Source organism: Cyprinus carpio, chromosome B1 (genome assembly GCF_018340385.1).
Source record: "Cyprinus carpio isolate SPL01 chromosome B1, ASM1834038v1, whole genome shotgun sequence".
NCBI lineage: Eukaryota > Metazoa > Chordata > Actinopteri > Cypriniformes > Cyprinidae > Cyprinus > Cyprinus carpio.
The window spans coordinates 37,839,611-37,862,182 of NC_056597.1; the positions used below are offsets into that span (position 1 = coordinate 37,839,611).

Sequence of the window (22,572 nt, forward strand, 5' to 3'; positions counted from 1 at the left end):
AATGTGAGTAAGTGAAGGTATTACTGAAGAAGAAATGCGCACCAAGGAGTACCAGAGAGTACCATCCCCTCAGGAAAGCTTGATAGTAACACATCCAACTCCTCAAGATGTTTCCCAGTTGACCTAGGGGACGATAAACAACCACAAAATGGATGTTAACAGGGTGGGTTATAGTAATTGCATGTGATTCAAATGAACCGTTACCTGTAAGAGATGGATTTGAAGATCAAATTTCCATTCTTTTTGAGATATAAGGAAACCAGTACCTCCACCCCTCCCGGTCGTCTGCGAGGGTGTGGCCGGAACAGAAGTGAAAGTAGTGGAGAGGGCTGCCTTGGGAGTGGCAGTGTCTTCAGGTTTGATCAAGTCTCAGTTAGGGCCATGAGGTTGAGACCGAGATGAGTAGCAATAGAAGAAATGAAATTTGCTTTGTTAACAGCAGACTGGCAGTTCCAAAGACCAACTGGAATAGAGAGTTAAGTAGTAGAGTTCAGAGGAGGACAGGCCGTAGATTTTGGAATAGGCCTGCCTCCGGTAAGCACAGTCATGAGCTCTCCAGTGTTCATAGTAATAGTAGAGATCTGAAAGCACATAGTGAGTACAAGTGACCTAAATAAAGTAGTTGAGAACAAGTTGTACAAAAACAAAAAAGAAAAGGGGAGAAAAGCAATACTCAAGTGCCTTGTGATTGTCCGTGCTTTCGTTGGAGTCGCTGAAGGTAGAGTCGATGGTCTTTACACTCGTTGGTCTTCACGCGAGGGACGCCGCATGATGACCTACCCACTTTTATATTTGCCTGATTACCTGTTATTGAAGTCAGCTGGCCTCGCCTTACTATTTAGCAGACCGAAACTGGGAGTCCACCCAATAGGCAAACCACGAGAACAAATGCCACTTCATGCGGTCAGTATTTACCATGGTAAAAAAACAAAGTAAATGAAACAATGTTTCCCTAGCAATGAAGATCCTCGCTGTAGTCTAATGAGAAAAGAAGGCCAAAACACTTACAAACTGCTGGCCTTTTCTGTTGCCCGACTGTTTCTTAAAAAAATTTTTTAACAGTCAGCCAGTTGGTTTTAAGTCAAATTAAGAAATGAACCAGTGAAAATAATCGAGTTTGTTTTGTCTTTGCTTCTCATTAATCCCTGATCTTAAAAGTAGGTTTAGATGGTCTTAGTTTTGCTGAAACTGCAATAAAAAAGTCAGTGTATTTGATATGTGTTTGTACTTTTTTGGAGTGGCTGTTTGAGTTTTTGCTCTTTGCTTTGTCAAAAGATAATGCTGGGCAATAACTAGGTACTAACCCTGAACCTACCTAAACCTAAACCAAAACCGTATATTTTTTTCCAGTACTTTCTGAAGTAAGTACACTGTAAGTACAGGTAGTTGTGGTATATGTTGAATAAAGTGATTACAAAAGTTTCTTTGATAATTTTTATTTGTAAATGTTTTTTGTTTATTTTATTTTATTTGAGGATTCAATTGTTAAACACAGAGTTAAAATCAGAAAGAGGAAGTGAAACTTACAAAGCTTCATCGCTAAAAACCCCACTCAGACGTTCCTGCAGCCATAATGAGCATCTTGAGCATCTTTACACAGTTCTTTCTCAAAGCAAACATGTTTCACATGTTGTCTTACAAAGATTTAATAACAGTGAATTCTAAAGCTTGTTATTTGTTGGACTGGGAGATTTTTCTAGTTGTTCTTGTGTAGTTGAGATGGCGTCACACATATCCAGGAAGAGGAAGATGAATATTTTAACTGCACTTTCTAAAATGTGAAAACTGTAGCCGCTTGACACTTTAAGCTACTGATATTTTTGTCATTTGGGTGTCGACACTCAGACATTGCAGTGTGGTAAGACCATTTTTACCAGTATTTAGCATTATATAAAATAATTCTGTAGGGCTAAAACTCATGTTTGTAAAAAAAAAAAAATAAAAATGTTTGGTTAATGTTGATTTGATGGATGGATTTTAATTACAGAAGCTCAATATTTGTTGTAGATACATATGTAAATATTGTGTGAAGCTTTTTAGGCAAGGCAAGTTTATTCATACACAATTCTAATTCAAAGTGCTTTACATAAAAATAAATTAAAATAATCATAAAGCAGACCATCATTTAAAATTATTAAATAACTGATTTAAAATGAATTAAAACAGTTATGAATAAAAAGAATAAAAAAAGAGTATATTACACAAAATACAGTGAAATCATTTGGATGTAGCACAGTGCTTATTCAGTAATTGCTCAGTGAAACATATGGGTTTTGAGTCTGGATTTAAATGTGGCTGCTGTTTTAGCACATCTGATTGTTGTCTTTGCTCAAACTAGCTAAAGACGGCTTAATTAAATCAGACCGCGAGACAGGATGTTCATGAACTCAACTCATATCTTCACTTTCGTTACGCACTCCATGCGTAATGACGTCACACGCATTTTGCAAGATATGTGACATTTCTCCTTTGCTTAGAATTAAACATGCATTTTAGAAACTGTCCAGAAAACAAGCGATAACTTAAATGTTTGTTTTCTTTCCCTGCCTAACTAATAAGTTGCTCGTATTTCCATTTTAACCTGATAACATTTCAGACATCTTTTTTTAAACATTACTTACCCTTATGTACATAGCAAGAATATTCACATTATAACATTTCAGTGCATGTCATTTCCTTAACAAGATCACTCAACATCGTACAACATTGTATTTCTCAAGCCTTCTACACACTGCACAATTTTCAGTTGTCCAAGACAAAAGATTACCATTGTGAAACAATTCTGAGATTGTGGCTCCTAATCAGTGCTCTTATGTGCATTATAGTGAGAAAGGTTCAAAGAAGGCCGTTATTAGAGTTCTCGCGACAAAGGCAGCTACTGCACTCATTTTCTGACAGCCTTGAATTGCTTTGCACTGTGTGTTTGCTGCTACAACGCACGTTTAAAAATTGCAACATGAAATTGTGTGTTGATCAGCCACATGGCTAAAATTTAAAGTGCGTGCCTCAAACTCAAACACCCTCTTTCACATCTTCTCTTTTTTTCAACAAACATAAAAAGTACAACTGCCAAACTGTGATTTGTTATGCTATTTTTGTTTACCAATAGCCAGTGCTGGGGAAGTGGAAAAAAAGGAAGTGCCATTTACACACCCAAAATAAATTTGGATAATTCCAAATTTATATATATATATATATATATATATAAAAAATAAGCACCAAGTCACCAAGTAAAGCAGCGATACCAAAGGCATGACCACAGGGGAGGCTGGCCAAAGACCACTAAACCTGCTGTCTGAACCTGACTGTACATGCTACTATACAGATCCATTCATAATAGCTCAAACTACTGTCCAGTGCATAATCTAAAAAACACCTTCATTATATTTATATACCTACATTATATACCTACATTATATTCATTATTCATTATAAAACACTCATGCTTTTAAGCCAAATACACACTGAAAAAAATAATTTACTGCCATCTGAATGTGAGTCACTATTCTCTCCATCATCTCTGATGAAATTGGCAGTGCTTTCTCTGCATTAGCACTGTTTTGAACTTACTGGATCCTTGAGCTTTCCAGAGGTTTATTGGTTTCAAATGACCTCATAGTGTCCTTTATAGTGTCATTTCTATTCACCCAGAACACTGTTGCTTTGACTCAATTACCGGCAACACATGTCAGAATTGCCCCGATATGCAGAAAAAGTGGCAGTACACTAAAGACTAAAATACAGAAGTGCGATTTACTGCGTCACCAGTCGCGTGTCCGACCAACTTCATTCACTGCCATAAGCGCATGCTAATGGCGTTTAAATGCGTCGTTGTAGCCTACCAGTCACTGGGTGTCATTATCATTACAATCTGCATACACATGGTACCCCCAAGTTTATTAAATTAATGGCGCACAATTGTGATTTGTAATGATTTTATAGGATTGTTAAAATCATGAAGTGTGCAGAAAGCTTCTTGAGCAGTTTGATTGGTCTCTTTGGTTTCATTTGTGGAGCTACAATAGTGTATGGGACTGGGCTAAATGTGGTTGTTAGTTTGTCTGTCTTTTCCCTGTCTCATCAGGACTTGATCTCCCTCTTTGGCTGTGAATTCTCTGCCCCCCGGTGGTTACAACGCCTTAAAGCTGGTTTTTTTCCTTTTTGTTCAGCATCAATCCCTTACCTCTTGGTCATTTGCAGTAGCATGATAAAATCAAGCAGTTTCCCCTGATTTTCTGATTAAAAAGTAGCTCTGCATGACTCTTCCCTGTAGTGTTGTGGTCAATGGCTCTGTACATTGCCACATAGCTACAGAGCTCCTTTTTCCAGTTTAATCCTTCTGCCGGAGCAATCTGTATGCATTTCAGTTTGGATGCATGCCTCTCTACCTTGCCGTTTGCCTGTGCCCACCTTGGCATAGTTTTCACATGCTGGATACCATTTGTCTTACAGAATAGTTGGAATTAAACAGACATAAACTGTGGTCCACAATCTGATCTGAGGGTGCATGGCTGACCATGACGGCTAAAAATCTCCTCCAAACAGTCGATGACTTTATCAGCTGTGGTAGACTTGAGTATTCTGTACTAACAATAGCGGCTGTAATAGTCAACTACTACAAGTATGGATTCTCCAGTTGGCAGAGGACCTAATATGTCAGTGGCTAGATCCTGCCAGGGGAGTTTCAGGTAACTGTGTCATTCTCAGTGGCTCTGGTTTATCAGGTCTCATCACTAACTGGCATCTGTAACATGATCTGACATGCCTTTCTGCGTCCTTTTCCATGGCAGGCCACCACACTTTACTTCTAAGGTTCTGTTTGGTGCCTGCTATGCCCAAATGTCCTTTGTGAGCTAGGTTTAAAGCTCTTGCTTGGAGTGACTGTGGTAACACAATGCATGTAGCGCTCAAGACTATCTGTCCAATTATACTTGGTTCATTGGCGACATACGACTTGCATTCATCAAAACAACAGTCTTTATGGCCTGTCTGACTTTCTTTAATTCATCATCTTCTGCTGATGCTTCCTCCACAGTTCTCATCATATGTGCCCTTGGAGTAGCATTCACAGCCATGAATCTTGCACATTCTTCAGCTTCATGCTTATGTGTCTTTTGTCCCTTCTTTCCACAGACCAGACACAAAAAGCGGGTCTGCTACTTTTTGCTCGCTGGGAATTTGGACAACATTAAAGTAATATGGTTGTAGTCTTAACACCCACCTTTCGATGTAAGCGCATGGTTTCGACCACAGGTCATACACTGTAAAAAAAAATCCGTTAAATATACGGTAAAATACCGGCAGCTGTGGTTGCCAGAACTTTACCGTGAAAAATAACGGGTAGCAACATTTTAGGTTTTACAGAACTATTTAAATTTACAGTGAAACACTGTATATCATTAACTGATACAATGTTAATATGCAATCCTTTGCAGAAACTGACTGCACTTAAATTGGCCAATTGCCATTTGTTTATAAACTAATATTTACAATGTTTAAGCAATGCGATCATATTGGTGTTGGGAACTATTTTGCTTAAGTCCATGAAGAAAAACCTACTGCTTTACGAAAAGCCATTAATAGCATCAATTCAACTCAAACTTCTTGTAGATAACAGCAGCACACATTCATGTGTGATTGAAATAATCAAAGTGATTCACACCGCATCAGTAACCACAGTCACTGCCTTTAAATAAAGCAACAAGCAACATAACATCAGTGATGAACTGTCCATCTTTTACTTAAACACAGGCTCTACTCTCCAGCACAATGGTGACCCAAAACACAACAGGAAGTTGACTGTTAGGTTTTACAGTATTTTGCTGTTTTTTTCTTCTTGATTTTACGGTGAAATACCGGCAGCTGTGGTTGCCAGTAATCTACTGTTTTTTACAGTTTGCATTCGTAAATTAAATTAACAGTATATTTCTGTTAAAAATACATTTCACAGTGTGTTGTTTTTTTTTTCTTCATCTCACACATTTAACCCCTTTAATTCCACAGCAAAATCCTCAGGTTTAAAGAGCATGTATATGTGTCCACACTAAAGAGTGTTGAAGTGACATTGAAGCAGTGACGAAGTCAATGAGACAATTAAGTGACTAATTAAATGAGGATTGAGCATTAGTGATGAACACCTGTTAACAAGCAGAATCACTGAAGAAAAGAGAAACAAGAGCAGAGAATCAAAACTTACAGCCAAAGCCAAAGATGAAATCAAATGAAAATAAAACACATTAAATTTATCAAGATCTCAAAAGTGGAGGATTAAACAACTCCACAACCAACATCACCAGCGTCACTTATTAATAATCAGTTTGACTTTATTTCTGTCACAAAAGCTCTTATTGAGATTTTAGGTAATGTACTTTCATTTGAAGCCACCATAATGGCGACTGGTGTTTGCTTTAGTTGGGCTCTTGGACCTTGACTTTTAAATAAAAGTTTTGCTTTGATTGCTTTTGTTAGCTGTGTTTATAGCAAACAAAGCGTAAAGTATCAACGATCAGCTAAAACTGGTGTTTGTGATGTCAAGACCGTCAAGAGCCAGTCAAATACACTGATCTTACTTAATGATAAATCTCTTATTGAGTCTGTGTAATATTACTAATACTCTTGATTTGTACCAGTCATACTACTGAAATTGGTGTGAGACATTCCTAAGCACAATATACACAAATAAAAGTTCTGAACTATGGCAGGACTTAAACACACACAGACATCAACGTTCAGCCTATGAATCTCAACATTGGTGAGAAAATCAAATTAAAATTTCATTGTGCAATTCACGCTGGGTGCCAGTACAAAACTCCCAGCATGCATTGCACAATAAAATTTTATTTTCATTGTCACCCATGTTGAGATTCATAGGCTGAATGTTGATGTCTGTGTGTGTTTAAGTCCTGCTATAGTTCAAAACTTTTATTTTAAACATCATTTTTATTAATAGTCACCATTGTTGAGAGTCATGTGCTGATTATTGATGTCTGTGTGTGTCTAAACAGTGCTGTAACTTTAAAGGTTTTGTGAATAAAATGTTTTTAAATACCTTCATAATAGTATATCAATTTGTCTTTTAGACTCATACCAGTACCTTAAACAATACAAAATTAATTGACCCATATAAATGAACACTAATTAAAATCAATTAAAATTTTTCCCAGCTTTTCTTGTCATAGCAAATGTTTTTTTACAAACACAGCTACAACAGCAGAGAAAAAATAACATTGCAGGGTCAAGAGCACAACTAACACAACCACTGATCGCCAAAATGGTGAGGTCAAACAAAACACATACAATATTCAATACATTATAAACCTCTGTTAATTCTCAAAGAATTTTTGTAGATATATGACAGATATAAAGTCAAACTGGTTAGTAATGAGTGAAGCTGGTAATGCTGTTTGTGGAGTTGTGTAATCCTCCTCTGCTGTTTTATTTCAGTTAATTTCATCTAAGGCTGTGGCTGAAGTCAGTTGTAGCTTCATTTCTTGCTCTTTCCTTTAGTGATTGTGCTTGATAACAGCAGCTGTTGATCAGTGTCTGAATTCACTAGTTTGTGTTAATTCTCTCTGTCAGGTGGACTATATTAGTAAACTCATGTAGGGACTAGTGAATGAGGGGTGTAGGGTGTGATTTCAGACACAGTCTCTGTGTGTTGAATCTGAGGCTACTTTCTCGAAAACAAAGGTTAGATCTATTACAGTTATTCACATTCACCGTGTAAGGAAACTTACTGTTAACCATTTAACAGGTTTTTACTGTGGTATTTTTACAGTCTTTTACTGTTAAAATCACAGTCATTTTTTACAGTGTAGATAGCCTCCAGTGGTTTATGATCCGTGATCAAGTCAAACTTTTGTCTGTATATGTATGGATGAAGTCTCTCGCATGCCCTTACAAAGACAATGCTTCATGCTATGTCTTTGAGAATATTTGCTCACATTCAGTCAGGGGTGTGAAGTAACAAATTTCAAATACTCATATTTCGGTAATTAAGAAGTTTAACATTTTTGTGTACTTTTACTTTTATTTGAGTACATTTTGGCGGTTTATGTATTGGTACAACATTTTAAGTGATATATCAGTACATGTGATCGTTGCTGTAGAGTTTCTCCAAGGTGCTTTTTATCTGCCTGTCTTCTTCCTGACTTTCACAGTAGCAATATAATCAATAACATTAACTTCTGAGTCAAAGGAATAAAGGAGAAGATCGACAGAGTCTGTAGATATGCATGGTGTTAAAGATATAGTCTACATAAATATCACACTTGTGTTCTCGTTAATGTGGCTCTTTCTGACAGATACAGATCTAGATTCAGTGATAGCAGAGATCAGTATATCACAGAAAATACAGAAGTGTTCAAATAGTGCTACATCCTTAATAACAATGGATGAAATGTTTAGACCCTTTCTGATGAGTAAATGTCCTCGATTAGACACACAAGGCCTGACACTTAGAAACATCCTCAGCACACGCCAAGCCTTCCAATGAGCAGTGAATTAATCTGAAATCATTGATCTCTCGTCTATTGATTATCAACACAAAGTTTGTGATGCTGTATCATCACCATAATGTCATGTTTGTTTTCTTATTGCAGAAATCACTATGGTGATCGCCACTCGTAATATCTCTTCCTCTGATCTTGGTGATCATGACTGCGGGTGAGTTTGCAGTTACAGTCACTAAACAGACACTTTAACACTCTTGAAAATCTATTGAGCTCTTCACACTTTGTAGCTCTTAAAGGGTTTTGCTGTCAGCTAACATAAAAACAACCTAGGCTCATTGGAAATATGTGCCTCTACATACATTTCTGCAAAACTGAAAAAAACTTACCTATATGTACTATATCAGTGCAGTTTCCAGCTGAAATGAACACTATAGGCTGTAAAACTCTGACTAATTAAGTTTTATTCCTTTTCACACAAAGTATGACTAATTAAGTTTTATTCCTTTTCACACAAAGTAATGAAAGCAATTCACCAACGTAATGAAAATGTGCCACGGTCATGTATTAAACATATTTTGAACGCTTGCTGTCACATAAACACCTTCATATATGCATGAGGTTTCTAATTCAGTAGCTTTGCTCAGTGAGCTCACGTGATAACGGCAAGTTGCACTTGAGTGATGAAGAGCTCTGGTACAAAACAGCTCAAATTCACACCAGGAAGTTAAAATAGCACGGCTGCATCAGCAAATACATTTTTATATTACTGCATTTGTTAACACTCTATCAGGGTAGGTTTAGGGTGGGGTTTGGGTGGGGGATATTTCCAACATGACAGAGCATTAACCTTTAACGACATTCACTCATTCACGACTCACCGGATATTTGAATTCTGAACAGCCGCAATAAGTGCCCCGTGCAGTGCAATAAAAACGCTGCAATCCCTGCCTGTACCAACGTAATGAAAATCATGATCATGTATTAAACATATTTTTTAGCACCACTCTCTGGAAATTTCACTTTGAAACTGCCTCAAAATGTTACAGTGTTGCAGAAATGTATGTAGAGGCACGTATTTCCAATCAGCCTGGGTTGAATAAAATGGTCAAAATGAAAAGATACTTTATATACATTGGTTCAAAACACCTAATTTTCTAATTTCTGTATTTCAGGGGTTGATGGTCAACAGTATTGGACAGTGAATTACAGTCCTTCATATGTTTGTGCATTAAAGGGATCAACAGTGAAACTATCCTGTGCTTTAAACTATACACATGATCATGAGCTCAGAACAGTCTTCTGGACCAAACCTGCTGTAACTGATGGAGATCCACCGAACCTGTGTTTAGACCCAGAAAACAGAGGAAGAGTTCATTGTGACAGTGAAGATAAAGACACTTACAGAATCAATTGGACGAGTGTAACAGAAGCTGATAAACACATCTACTACTGCAGATTCACTACAAACAGAGGAAGATGGACAGGGATTCCTGGAGCTCAGCTGGACGTCACAGGTAGAGCTAGTGAACAATCACAAATACACACACACACACACACACACACACACACACACACACACACACACACACACACACACACACACTTTAGCATGTAACTCCATCTGCTGTATGACATTCTTTCTTTTAAATACAATTAGAGAAATGTTACATTAAATGTCCTGAGTACTCATTCATATAATGACTATAAAATGTGACCTTCTTCATGCTTTAAAAAACGTTGCAAAACTGCCGTAAAATAACATGATTTTTGACTATACATTCCCAAGTGTTCTGGAAGGTGTGTGATAGGTTCATCAAGAAACAGTTCTTGTCATTGCACACGTTTGGAATATTTTCATTTTTTCTGGATGTTCTAAATGTTTTCTACACACCAGAGTAAACTGCCTTCTCATACATCTCATGAATGTAAAGGTGAGCAACGAGCAAGGTTCAAATAAATTGCTTTTACAGTTTCTTTCTCATCAAAACCAGTCATATATATATTATGAGTTGCATATGAGACTCATGTTTTTAAAGCTTGAAGATGGTCACCTTCCACATTTACATTTCACATACTGTTCCATCTGTTTAACTGAACATGTGACTTAGCTTCGTATTTTTACTGTTATATGATATTATCTTTTTGTCAGAAGAGTTTAGTTTTTGTCTTGACGAAGTCACTTGTGATTAGGAGAAATTAAAAGAAAAGAGATAATAGAAAGTAATGCTAGATTACCTGTTCATTTGGGCCCAAAGACATGTCCTATTGAAACAAAAAGTTGGCTGTAAATCTGCTTTGAAATATTTTGTGTTGTGAAAAGTGCTATATATATAAACAAGAACTGAACTGCTATTAAATGGACAATCACAAGCAGGACATTTTTAAATGTGTTCTGAAAAAGAAAGAAGGCCATGTGGCTTTAGAACCACAGCAGAGTGATAAATAATGACTGAATTTTCATTTTTGAGTGAACTATCACTTTAATCTGATGAATCAGAGAGTTGTTCTGTCAGATCTGCAGGTGGAGACACAGCAGAGTGTGAAAGAGAGAGATTCAGTCACTCTGACATGTAAAAGCAGCTGCTCCTCTGCCTCAACAAACAACTGGAGATCACCCGGACCTGTGTTTAGACCACCAGAAAAACAGCGGAAGAGTTCACTGGTGACAGTGAAGATACTACAAGAAACAGAATCCATTGGACGAGTCTGTAACAGAAGCTGATAATAAAACACATTACCACTGCAGATTCACTACAGACAGAGGAAGATGGACAGGGATTCCTGGAGCTCAGCTGGACGTTACAGGTAGAGCTAGTGAAACTCTCACAAATACACCACACAACACACACACACACACACACCACACACAACACAACACCCACAGGCACAGCAGAGGATGACACGCACGCCACGCACTCAAAAAATATGATCCAAGGCAGACTCAAAAGAGCAATCCACAAAAACAGGCAAAGGTCAGGCAGGCAGCAAACAATCTCAGGAAACCAGGTAAACAGTCAAAGGATGAAAACCACAGGCAAGGCAGAAAACACAAAGACATTACAGGCGAACAATACTCAGCAATCTGAGTGTTGTGTGCATCTTAAAATCCTCTCCTGATATGAAACAGGTGTTATTAGATAATGAGTTCCTGGGCAGAGCTCATGGTAACTCCAGCTGGTAATTATAACAATGTGAACTATTTTGAGAAATCAAAAACAAGAGCTGAGAACACAATGTCTAAGGAGCTTGCCTGTACTCTTGTAGTTGTTTTTCTGGTTCTTCTCCACTTGGAATATTTAGTATAGGGTGACCAAACGTGCCATTTTCCCAGGACACTCCTGGCCAGGATTTCTATATTGCCTAAAATATCCAGGTTTTTGGCTTTTGGTTTCCTGTTTTTCATACTTAATGAAAGTAATGATCATTTGACCAATGACATGCAGACATTGTACGTAATCGACCAATCGTGGTGCGTGAGAAGATGGGATCTACAGAGAACAGTCAAAGCGATGCAGATACGTGTACATATTAGTGTTGGACTTGAAGCAGCACTGAGCATACTGACCGGTGTATAGACATCAAAGTACGTGAGAGAGATTCAAAAGCACAAGAAGCTGTCTGCTCTCTAGAGCTCTCACTGTACTTTGTCATACAACAAATGGTCTGCGCAGCGCATACAAAGCCAAAACGTGGATATTTTAGGCAATATAGAAATCCTGGCCAGGACGTGTCATGGAAAATGGCACGGTCTGGTCGCCCTAATTTAGTATGAGTTACATGGGAGTGATTTGTATACTTTTCGCATCCTGTTTCTAAAGCCTGAAGAGGGTCACCTTTCACATTCACATATCATTTTATCTGTTTTAACTGCCAACATGTGACTTGTGTTTATCTTAGAGCTGTAGTTTTTACTGTTATATGAAATTATCTTGTCAAAAAGAGATTTGTTTTTGTCTTAACAGTCACTTGTGATGATAAGAAACTAAAGAAAGAGATAATAGGAAGTAGTAATGCTTGATTCCCTGTTCATTTGGGACCAAAGACATTGTTTTATTGAAACATACATTGGCTGTAAATCTGTTTTGAAATGATTTTTGTGTTGTGAAAAGTGCTATACAGTACATATAAACAAGAATTGAACTGCTATTAAATGGACAATCACAAGCAGGACATTTGGTAACATCTTTCTGAACAGCTTTAGAACAACAGCAGAGTTATAAATAATGACTGAATTTTCGTTTTTGAGTGAACTATCAGTTTAAGCTGATGAATCAGAGAGTTGTTGTTGTTGTTCTGTCAGATCTGCAGGTGGAGACACAGCAGAGTGTGAAAGAGAGAGATTCAGTCACTCTGACATGTAAAAGCAGCTGCTCTCTGCCTCAACAAACAACATTTATCTGGTTCAGAAACACACAGAGATTAACTACAGGAATCATCACAGAGAATCAGCTTCAGGCTGCAGTCAGTCAGTCTTCAACGATTCAGGAAACTATCAGTGTGGCTGTTTCAGAATATCAACATCTGAAGTCTCCACCTGTTTTATCTTCAAGTAGGATGTGAGTACAAACTGATTCATTAACATTAGTGAAATATTTTCACTGATTATTCAGAGATTTTCAGAATTAACTTCAGATTTGTTTGATAAATTCAGCCCCATTTATACTGAATAGATGACATCTTTTTTTTATTATTAGACATGTTTTTTTATATTTATAATGTATATTAATGTGTATATAGCTAATGTAATTATATGAAAATGAAAGTGTGTAGAAACCTTTATGGGTATATAAATCAGTACATGTACCTTTCTGATCTCATCTCTCAAATAAAATCTCTTTTAGATTTCTTCTTTTGTTTTACTTCAAGTTTTTGTGAAGTTAAATAAAATAATTATTCACCAATTACATTTAATCTAGATCCTCCAAAGAGTGTCTCAGTGTCCATCAGTCCGTCTGCTGAAATAGTGGAGGGAGATTCAGTGACTCTGAGCTGCAGCAGTGACTCAAACCCTCCTGCTCTGAACTTCAGCTGGTTTTAAGGAGAATCAAAGCTCAGCTGTTGGATCTGGACAGAATTTCATCATCTCCAGCTTTAACTCCAGTCACAGCGGACGCTACTATTGTGAGGCTCAGAATAAACACGGATCTCAGAGATCAGCGTCTGTTTCAGTCTCTGTTAAAGGTATTCATTATAAACAGACACTCTTTGAGTTTCATCTGTCTCTAGTCTGAAATGATCTTCATGAAGATCTTGTTTCAGGGTTTCAGAGAGCTGCTCTGCACACAGTTACTGGGATTGTGGTGGGATGTGGAGGATTGATCTTCATCATCATCATCATCATCATTGTGTTCATAAGGTGAGTGAAGTTTGTCTGGACACTAAATTTGTGTTCTTAAGGTGAGTGAAGTTTGTCTGGATACTAAATTTTTGTCACATCTAGAGTAAATTAACTACAAACTTGATCTCACATCTAGAGTAAATTAACTTTTTTAACACACAAAAAAAATAGAAAATAGTTTTCTCGAGGAGGAGAGACGGTGAAGTGAAGATGTGAATCAAAAGCAGGCGAGTCAGCAAACACACACCTTCATCTTCAACTGCAATATTTTGATGATGTTAATGCACTGAAGTATGAATCAATACTGTATTTGAAATCTTTCTCTACAGATGGCTGACTGGAGTGATGATACATACACACAGCTCTGGATCCAGTGTCCAGAACATCTGCTGACATTTACAGCACGATCAGAGTCAGTGAAGGTCTCAAACACTCTTTACTCTCACATTCAGCAGAGCCATATAAACACAGTCTGTTCTGTTCATCTGTCTCTCACAGTCTGCTGACTCCAGAGCTCCTGATGACACCTACACGGCTCTCCAGCTTCAGTCCAGATCTTCTGAATATGAGACTCTAGCAGGAGCTTCAGCAGATCCTCATTAAACTCTCCTCACAGTATTACTGCTCACATGAAAATACTCAGAAACTCATAAATATCATATTTGATGCTTATTTAATTATCAATAAATTTCATAATCCTTCTTTAAGTAACTGTGTATACTGTAATGGAGCTTATAACATTCTGCAGAAAAGTTTTTTTTTTTTCAGCTTTCAAATGTATATTTTTTTATCATTCTGTTTAACATTTTCTTTATATTTCTGCTGCACTCGCAAATACACTTTAACTTATTTCTTAAAATAACATCCCAATAATGTAGTTTAGTGTCTCTTCACTGGAGTATTGAAAGACTCCATTTATGGTTTCTAATTATGTTATTTCATCACACAGCTAAGCAGTGTTTTCATGCTAAACTCAAATATCTGTAACTGATTGTATTAAAGTCTGATATCTGAGTGGATTTTGTTCTACTGTATCTTTACTACTGTGTATTACTAACCCTAAACCCTGAACCTACCCCTTCCATGTAACTACCTTTTATTGCTTCTGAAATCAGTATGTTGTCTAACAGTCAGACTGCTGTAACAGGCAGTAAGATGCGCTTCATCTTTTTGACCACCAGATGACAGTAAAGTCAATGGAAGTGCAGAAAAGATTGGAGTAATCTCAGTTTCTTAATTTTTGGGAATCATTCAATAAGTCTGTTCTTTTAGAAGAACAATACTATTTTTACTTTATCTTTTGTCAGTCTGGTAGTGTAAGTGCTTGTGTTGTCTCTCTGAGACTGGCACTGACCCACTTAAACACAGTGTATTTGCTCATGATTGTGGTAAATGAGATTGTGCTGCTTGCCCATCGCTCCAAGTGTTTAACACAGAGTTTAAAATCAGAAAGAGGAAGTAAATCTAAGAGTTTTTAACTTTCATCTCTAAAAAACCCACTCAGACACTCCTGCAGCCATAATGTGCATCTTTACACAGTTCTTTCTCTCATGTTTCACGTGTTCTCTCACAAAGATTTAAAAACAGTGAATTCTAAAGCTTGTTATTTGTTTGGATCTGGAGACTTTTCGAGTTGTTCTTGTGTAGTTGAAATGGTGTCACACATATCCAGGAAGAGGAAGACAAATATTTTGAACTGCATATTCAAGTGTGAAAACTGTAGCCATTTGACACTTTAAGCTGCTGATGTTTTTGTCATTTGGGCGTCGACACTCAGACATTGATACTGCAGCACGGTAAGACCATTTTATTTAAAATTAGGTAAAATAATATGTCTACAACAGATTATTTGTAAAAATGTGGTCATGACAATATAAACTCCAGAAGCTCAATATTTGATAAAGATACATGTGTAAATATTTTGTGAAGCTCTTTAGACACATGTGGCCTGACATAAGAAACGTCATCAGCACACGTCAAGTTTTCAATGAGCAGTGAATTAATCTGAAGTCATTATGATCTCTGTCTATTGATTATCAACACAATAAAGATTGTGATGTTGTATGATGCTCACAGTGTAATAATTGTTTGTTTTTTTTATTGCAGAAATCATTATGGTGATGTCACTCGTAATATCTCTTCCTCTGATCTTGGTGATCGTGACTGCGGGTGAGTCTTCAGTTACAGTCTCTAAACAGACACTTTAACACTCTTGAAAATCTATTGAGCTCTTCACACTTGGAGCTCTTAAACTGATATGAGTGTTTTGCTGTCAGCTAACATATAAAAATGTTCAAAATGAAAAGATACTTTGTATACATTGGTTCAAAACACCTGAAACACCACCTAATTTTCCATTTCTGTGTTTCAGGGGTTGATGGTCAGCAGTATTGGGCAGTGAATTACAGTCCTTCATATGTTTGTGCATTAAAGCAATCAACAGTGAAATTGTCCTGTGCTCTAAACTATCCTCATGATCATGAGCTCACAAGAGCCTTCTGGACCAAAACTGCCGTAACTGATGGAGATCCACCGAACCTGTGTTTAGACCCAGAAAAGAGAGGAAGAGTTCAGTGTGACAGTGAAGATAAAGACACTTACAGAATCACTTTGACAAATGTAACAAAAGCCGATAAACACATCTACTACTGCAGATTCACTACAGACAGAGGAAGATGGACAGGGATTCCTGGAGCTCAGCTGGACGTCACAGGTAGAGCTAGTGAACTTAAATACACCACAGACACACACACACACAAACACACAGATCAAGCACTTTATCTGCTGTATGACATTCTTTCTTTTGAATACAAATAGAGAAATGTTAAATAAAATGTCCTGAGTACTCATTCATATAATGACTGTAAAAGGTGACCTTCTTCATGCTTTAAAAAAAGTTGCAAAACTGTAGTAAAATTACATGATTTTTGACTTACATTCCAAGTATTCTGAAGGTGTGTGATAGGGTTCATCAAGAAACAAAGCAGCCAACTGAACTGTAATTTCTTATTTAGCAAAAATCTTGACCTTGCAGCAGTTCTTGTCACTGCATACGTTTGTGTATAACGTGGAGCCATGACAATGGGGTTGGTGGATCCAAATGCAGGCTTTATTTTAAAAAAACATGGTCAAACAGGCAGGATCAAAAACCAGTGTGTAAAACAATATAATCCCAGCTACGCAAGGAACTCAACGGTCAGACTAGCACATGAAAGTGTTTAGAATTGTCCACAAAAACAGTCAAATGTTTTATTTTACATACCTCAATCCCACACGACTGAATCAGTTTAGCTCACTGCTCCGGGTGTGTGTTCACGGGTGTGTGTGGCGATAAAATGCAGCAATTACTGGGCTGTATGTTTCATTTGAGGCCGGATTATCTGAAAGATTGAAACATACGGGATATTTGGTTTAAAGGGAACTACCTTTCACTTGAAAAGGGTGAACTATCCCTTTAGGAAATCATTTTAATTGTGGCCATCCCAATCTCTTCTTGCTGTTGGACACTCCTCAATTTAAAAATGTATATCTATTAAAAACTTTTACATGCATATTCCATCAGACAACATTTTAAAATGAGGGTTGGTGGCTTCATACTCTTCACATTACTGTTAAGCCAGCAACGTCTATGAATGGTTACCATTTGTGTTGTCTGTCAATCCAAAAAAAAAAAAAAAAAAAAAAAACGAATCACATTTTCTGTGAGAATTAGTATCAGTTTAGACTGAAGAGTGTTATTTTCAAATTATTCAAGGAAAAAAACAGCACTCAAAGCCAATATAAAGGACACAACATATGAAAACTCATTTCATGAAATGAATCACAAAACATTGGTCAGAGACAACAAAACCTTATATTGCATTTTATTTGAGCATTTTAACAGTGGTTTGATTAGACTTATTACGTTGCAACATAAATAAGTTTCCGGTATTAAGAAATAGGTAAGTTAAGGTTACGTTAAAAAAACACTTATGTTATCTTCAATTCAGATTTGATCTGTGAAAATGTTACGGGCGTTCTGGCACGCCCATCATATAACTATCGGCAAGTACACTCTTTATTACTAACAATTTTTGATAATGCGTGCTGCTGATGATGTCTCCATTAAAGCATCTTCCTTCAATTTTTGGCCATTATGAATGCGAGCCATTCAACCATTACAGTATAATTAAATTGTATAATTATACAGTATAATTAAAGTTGTTCCTTTTTTTTACCTTTACTCGCTAGGCTCTGAAAAATACAGCACTAAGCCCTTTTTAATGTAAATGAATGTCGAAAACAATCTTCACATAAACTCTAAATTGTATATGCATAAACCTATATTTAATTATTTTTTTTATTCAAGCTACAAAAGTTAATCAGCGACTAGAACAGTCGAGTTATTTATCTTTTTAATTTCTGATTTCACCAGACTTCAGCAAGTTTCACTTTAAAAGCAGCGCTGTCTTTAAAATCTTAACCGCGGGATTTATAAATCAGGGGTTTTTTTTTTTTTTGGCGGGGGTTTCCCTGCCTAAAATTCACATTCCAGGGGATAAATATCATGTTATTGCAATTACGTGTTTTTTTTTCAACCCGCTGAGTCTGACATGTAAGTGAAAAACAACCTGCGGCAAACATTGTTAAAGTACCCAATTCCACGGGAAAACTGCTATATATGAAATTACTTTGACTCCATAACTGCCACCTTGTGGACAAACTAGCTTAATTAGTGCAAACACAATTCAAGGCATATGTGCGATCTGTGAAGTTGTCTTGTGGCGGCAGTTGAATAGCCCTGGTTTAGCTGTTGTTTATGTGTATTATCTTAGAGCTGTATTTTACTGTTATATGAAATTATCTTTTTCTCAGAAGAGATTAGTTTTTGTCTTGACAGTCACTTGTGATGATAAGAAACTAAAGAAAATGATAATAGGAAGTAATGCTTGATTCCCTGTTCATTTGGGACCAAAGACATTGTTTCATTGAAACAAAAGTTGGCTGTGAATCTGCTTTGAAATTATTTTGTGTTGTGAAAAGTACTATACATATAAACAAGAACTGAACTGCTATTAAATGGACAACCACAAGCAGGACATTTGTTAACATCTGAAAAAGAAAGGAGTCATGGAACGGCTTTAGAACCACAGCAGAGTGATAAATAATGACTGAATTTTCATTTTTAAGTGGACTGTCAATTTAAGCTGATGAATCACAGAGTTGTTGTTGTCAGATCTGCAGGTGGAGACACAGCAGAGTGTGAAAGAGGGAGATTCAGTCACTCTGACATGTAAAAGCAGCTGCTCTCTGCCTCAACAAACAACATTCATCTGGTTCAGAAAAAGACAGAGATTAACTAGAGGAATCATCACAGAGAATCAGCTTCAGCTGCAGTCAGTCAGTCGTCAAGATTCAGGAAACTATCAGTGTGCTGTTTCAGGATATCAACATCTGAAGTCTCCACCTGTTTATCTTCAAGTACGATGTGAGTACAAATGGAATAATTAACATTAGTGAAATATTCGCACCTTTATAGTTTTTTTAATTTCTTTTGAATTGAGTTTGTTAGGTTAGACATCAGCTGAAATCTAAAAGAAAATGAAAGATTCATGTGTTTAAAAGTTTCTCATTTCTGTGTTTTGTGTTTCAGGGGATGATGGTCTGCAGGATTGGGGAGTGAATTACAGCCATTCATATGTTTGTGCATTAAAGGGTTCAACAGTGAAACTGTCCTGTACTTTAAAATATCCTAGTGGTTGTAAGATTGAAACAGTCTTCTGGACCAAACCTGCTGTAACTGATGGAGAACTACCAAGCCTGTGTTTAGTTCCCAAAAAGAGAGGAAGGGTTCAGTGTGTCAGTGAATATAAAGACACTTACAGAATCACTTTGACGCATGTAACAGAAGCTGATAAACACATCTACTGCTGCAGATTCACTACAAACACTACGGCCGGAAAATGGACAGGGGTTCCTGGAGCTCAGCTGGACGTCACAGGTAGAGCTAGTTAAACTTAAATACACCACAGACACAGACACATGTTGTGTCATCTGTTTTCCAGGAGCTCAAACAGTAAAGCACAGCACTAGTAATGCCAAAGTCATGGGTTCAATTCCCAGGAAATACATGCACTGATGCAATGTTTAGACACGTTGGAGAAAAGCAAATGCATTATTCTTTACTAGTTTCATCCTCTAAAAGTTTCAATTATTATAACATTAATTTATGTCCTTTTTAGTTTGATTGTGAATCAGTGAGTTTTTGTTTTATGTCAGATCTGCAGGTGGAGACACAGCAGAGTGTGAAAGAGAGAGATTCGGTCACTCTGACATGTAAAAGGCAGCTGCTCTCTGCCTCAACAAACAACATTCATCTGGTTCAGAAACACACAGAGATTAACTACAGGAATCATCACAAAGAATCAGCTTCAGCTGCAGTCAGTCAGTCGTCAAGATTCAGGAAACTATCAGTGTGCTGTTTCAGAATATCAGCATCTGAAGTCTCCACCTGTTTATCTTCAAGTACGATGTGAGTACAAACTGATTCATTAACATTACTGAAATATTTCACTGATTATTGAGATTAAATTACTCAGAATTTGTTTCAGGCACAGTAGTATAGGCTGCATGATATTTTTGTTTATACGACAGGATTTCTTTTTAATAATGTAACAATATGTGAAATTAATGTGAATCAGGAATCTGTGTTTAGAGACTCTCTTCATGACTCATGGGTTGATAAATCAGTAAATGTGATACGGTTTTATTTATTGTGCACCAGTTTAGATGTAGATTCATATCTTTGGATCTCATCACTGAAACAAAGTCTCTTGAATTCTACTTAGATACAATTCAGTTATTGTTAATAATGATAATGGAAAGTCTTGCCATAAATATTGTCAAAATCTAAATTATGTTCATATTTTAAACGCTACTATTGTGAGGCTCAGAATAAACACGGATCTCAGAGATCAGCATCTGTTTCAGTCTCTGTTAAAGGTATTCATTATAAACAGACACTCTTTGAGTTTCATCTGTCTCTAGTCTGAAATGATCTTCATGAAGATCTTGTTTCAGGGGTTCAGAGAGCTGCTCTGTACACAGTTACTGGGATTGTGGTGGGATGTGGAGGATTGATCTTCATCATCATTTTCATTTTTTTTGTGTCTGTTATGTAAGCTCCTGCATTAAAAAGTCATGCAGAATTTGTACAACTTATTGCAAAATGTTAAATGTTACTTGCAATAAATTATACTGTTCAGTACTTTGTAACAAAACATTTTTTTTCAGGAAGAAGAGGAGAGACGGTGGAGCTGAAGATGTCAGACAAAATCAGGCAAGTTTGATAATACATACCTCAATCTACAAAAGCAGCAGGATCATGATATAGTTATTTTTTTTGAATATTAAAATTAAGACTTAAAAAGTCATGTACTGTTGCTTGACTAATTTTTCGAGAAAATATTTCAGATTGATCTCACGATAACTGTGTGATTGTTATTTTATGAAACAGCAGGATAATCTTGTGAGCAGATCAGCAGAAACCGATCCGACCAATGATGATCCAGTATATTCACTAGCATCAGCCAATCAGACGGATGATCTGTATGACAAGAATCAAGTGAAGAAACCCAAACGCTTTGGGAGAGAACAACAAGAAAAAGACTCTGGAGATGCTGAAGAGATTCAGTATGCCAGCGTCCATCACTTCAAGAACAAAGACATGAACAAGACTGAAGAGACCATTGAGATGCAACATCCGTCTGATTCCAGCAGGTGAGGAACGATTCATCTGAACCCAAATGAAACACATTCAGTGCTTAATCAGACCTCTTGTTTTTGTGTTGTTGAAATGATGGATTGTCACCTGCTGGTGTCACATTATCATATTCATAAACTTTCTCCCCAGATCTGAGGACGTGATCTACAGCTCAGTTAAATGAAGAACATGTGGTCGAGCCGCGTCACTGATGCTCACGGGAGACCTGGATTTGAGTTCAGTCCAGGTCATGTTCCAGCTCCCTCTCCGCTTGACTTCACCCATTTACACATTCATGGACTGTTCTGCTGTTTGGACATTAATGGCTTTCATCTTAAAGTCTGCTTATATATTCTGATCTTAATCGTGAATATCAAACACACTTTCTTCACTCTACACTCGGAAATGAAAACCACTCAGACTTGTAATAGTCAAAAGCGTTTTAGCTCTCACTTTCTACAGTCAGATATTTTCTTTTGTTTGTTCATACTGTGTGATTTCATTGCTAAATACATTAAATTTTAACATTGTCAGAAAGTCTTTATTTTCATTATGACATATTATTACAATTTAGCACATTTTACACTTAATTGCTACTCTGGTATATTTGCCTATAAATAGCCGAACCAAGTTATAATCATTGTAAGCTACCTGCTCATAAGACATATTTTTCAGGTTTCTATTTTTATTTTGCTGTTGAGAATATTGATGTTGTTAGTGACATTGACACAAAGGTGATCACTTGTAACCATAATTTTAACCATTTAAAATGAATTAAAGTTACAAAAAATGCCAATGGATGGCAACAAGCTTCTCACTGTGAGTTGATGAGTTGATTTACCTGCCTTTGGTCATAGAGCCTTTTAGATGGATGCTGAGATTTTTAGGTCCATGGCTGCAATACGCTGTGTATGCCACCAACTAGCAACCCGGGGTGTCACATACTTTTGGGTAAACTGGCCATGTGTGGAATCAAACTGATGAAATTTGATGTGTATGTTATGAGATGGAAGCATTGTTTGCAAGTGCCATGGGATGGG

The 22,572-nt window shown here is 36.9% G+C and overlaps 3 protein-coding genes across 3 annotated transcripts in view; all 3 read left to right on the forward strand.

The window, feature by feature from the left end:
• The window catches only part of LOC122135992 (lipopolysaccharide-induced tumor necrosis factor-alpha factor homolog), a 613,569-nt gene that overhangs the window by 447,096 nt on the left and 143,901 nt on the right, over positions 1 to 22,572 (forward strand). The gene's annotated exons all lie outside the window — the stretch shown is intronic.
• Positions 1,705 to 14,394, forward strand: LOC122135819 (low affinity immunoglobulin gamma Fc region receptor II-c-like). The gene is made up of 8 exons (XM_042716091.1): positions 1,705 to 1,858; positions 8,601 to 8,664; positions 9,626 to 9,967; positions 12,754 to 13,002; positions 13,482 to 13,634; positions 13,713 to 13,809; positions 14,121 to 14,133; positions 14,290 to 14,394. The coding sequence occupies exons 2-8, from the start codon at positions 8,655 to 8,657 to the stop codon at positions 14,392 to 14,394; spliced, it is 969 nt and encodes a 322-aa protein (XP_042572025.1). The 5' UTR covers positions 1,705 to 1,858; positions 8,601 to 8,654.
• LOC109097730 (B-cell receptor CD22-like) lies at positions 15,903 to 20,321 on the forward strand. The gene is made up of 5 exons (XM_042717368.1): positions 15,903 to 15,960; positions 16,163 to 16,504; positions 19,007 to 19,258; positions 19,424 to 19,771; positions 20,050 to 20,321. Exons 1-5 carry the CDS (start codon positions 15,906 to 15,908, stop codon positions 20,304 to 20,306), a joined length of 1,254 nt encoding a protein of 417 aa, XP_042573302.1. The 5' UTR covers positions 15,903 to 15,905; the 3' UTR covers positions 20,307 to 20,321.

Bases quoted from the DNA above. Each gene is read 5' to 3' on its own strand.
- LOC109097730 (XM_042717368.1), top strand. From the start codon at position 15,906: ATGGTGATGTCACTCGTAATATCTCTTCCTCTGATCTTGGTGATCGTG. The intron at 15,961-16,162 runs GTGAGTCTTCAG...TCTGTGTTTCAG, and splicing joins CTTGGTGATCGTGACTGCGG to GGGTTGATGGTCAGCAGTAT. The intron at 16,505-19,006 runs GTAGAGCTAGTG...TGTTGTTGTCAG, and splicing joins AGCTCAGCTGGACGTCACAG to ATCTGCAGGTGGAGACACAG.
- LOC122135819 (XM_042716091.1), top strand. The intron at 9,968-12,753 runs GTAGAGCTAGTG...TTGTTCTGTCAG, and splicing joins AGCTCAGCTGGACGTCACAG to ATCTGCAGGTGGAGACACAG. The intron at 13,003-13,481 runs GTAGGATGTGAG...TCTGAACTTCAG, and splicing joins TCCACCTGTTTTATCTTCAA to CTGGTTTTAAGGAGAATCAA.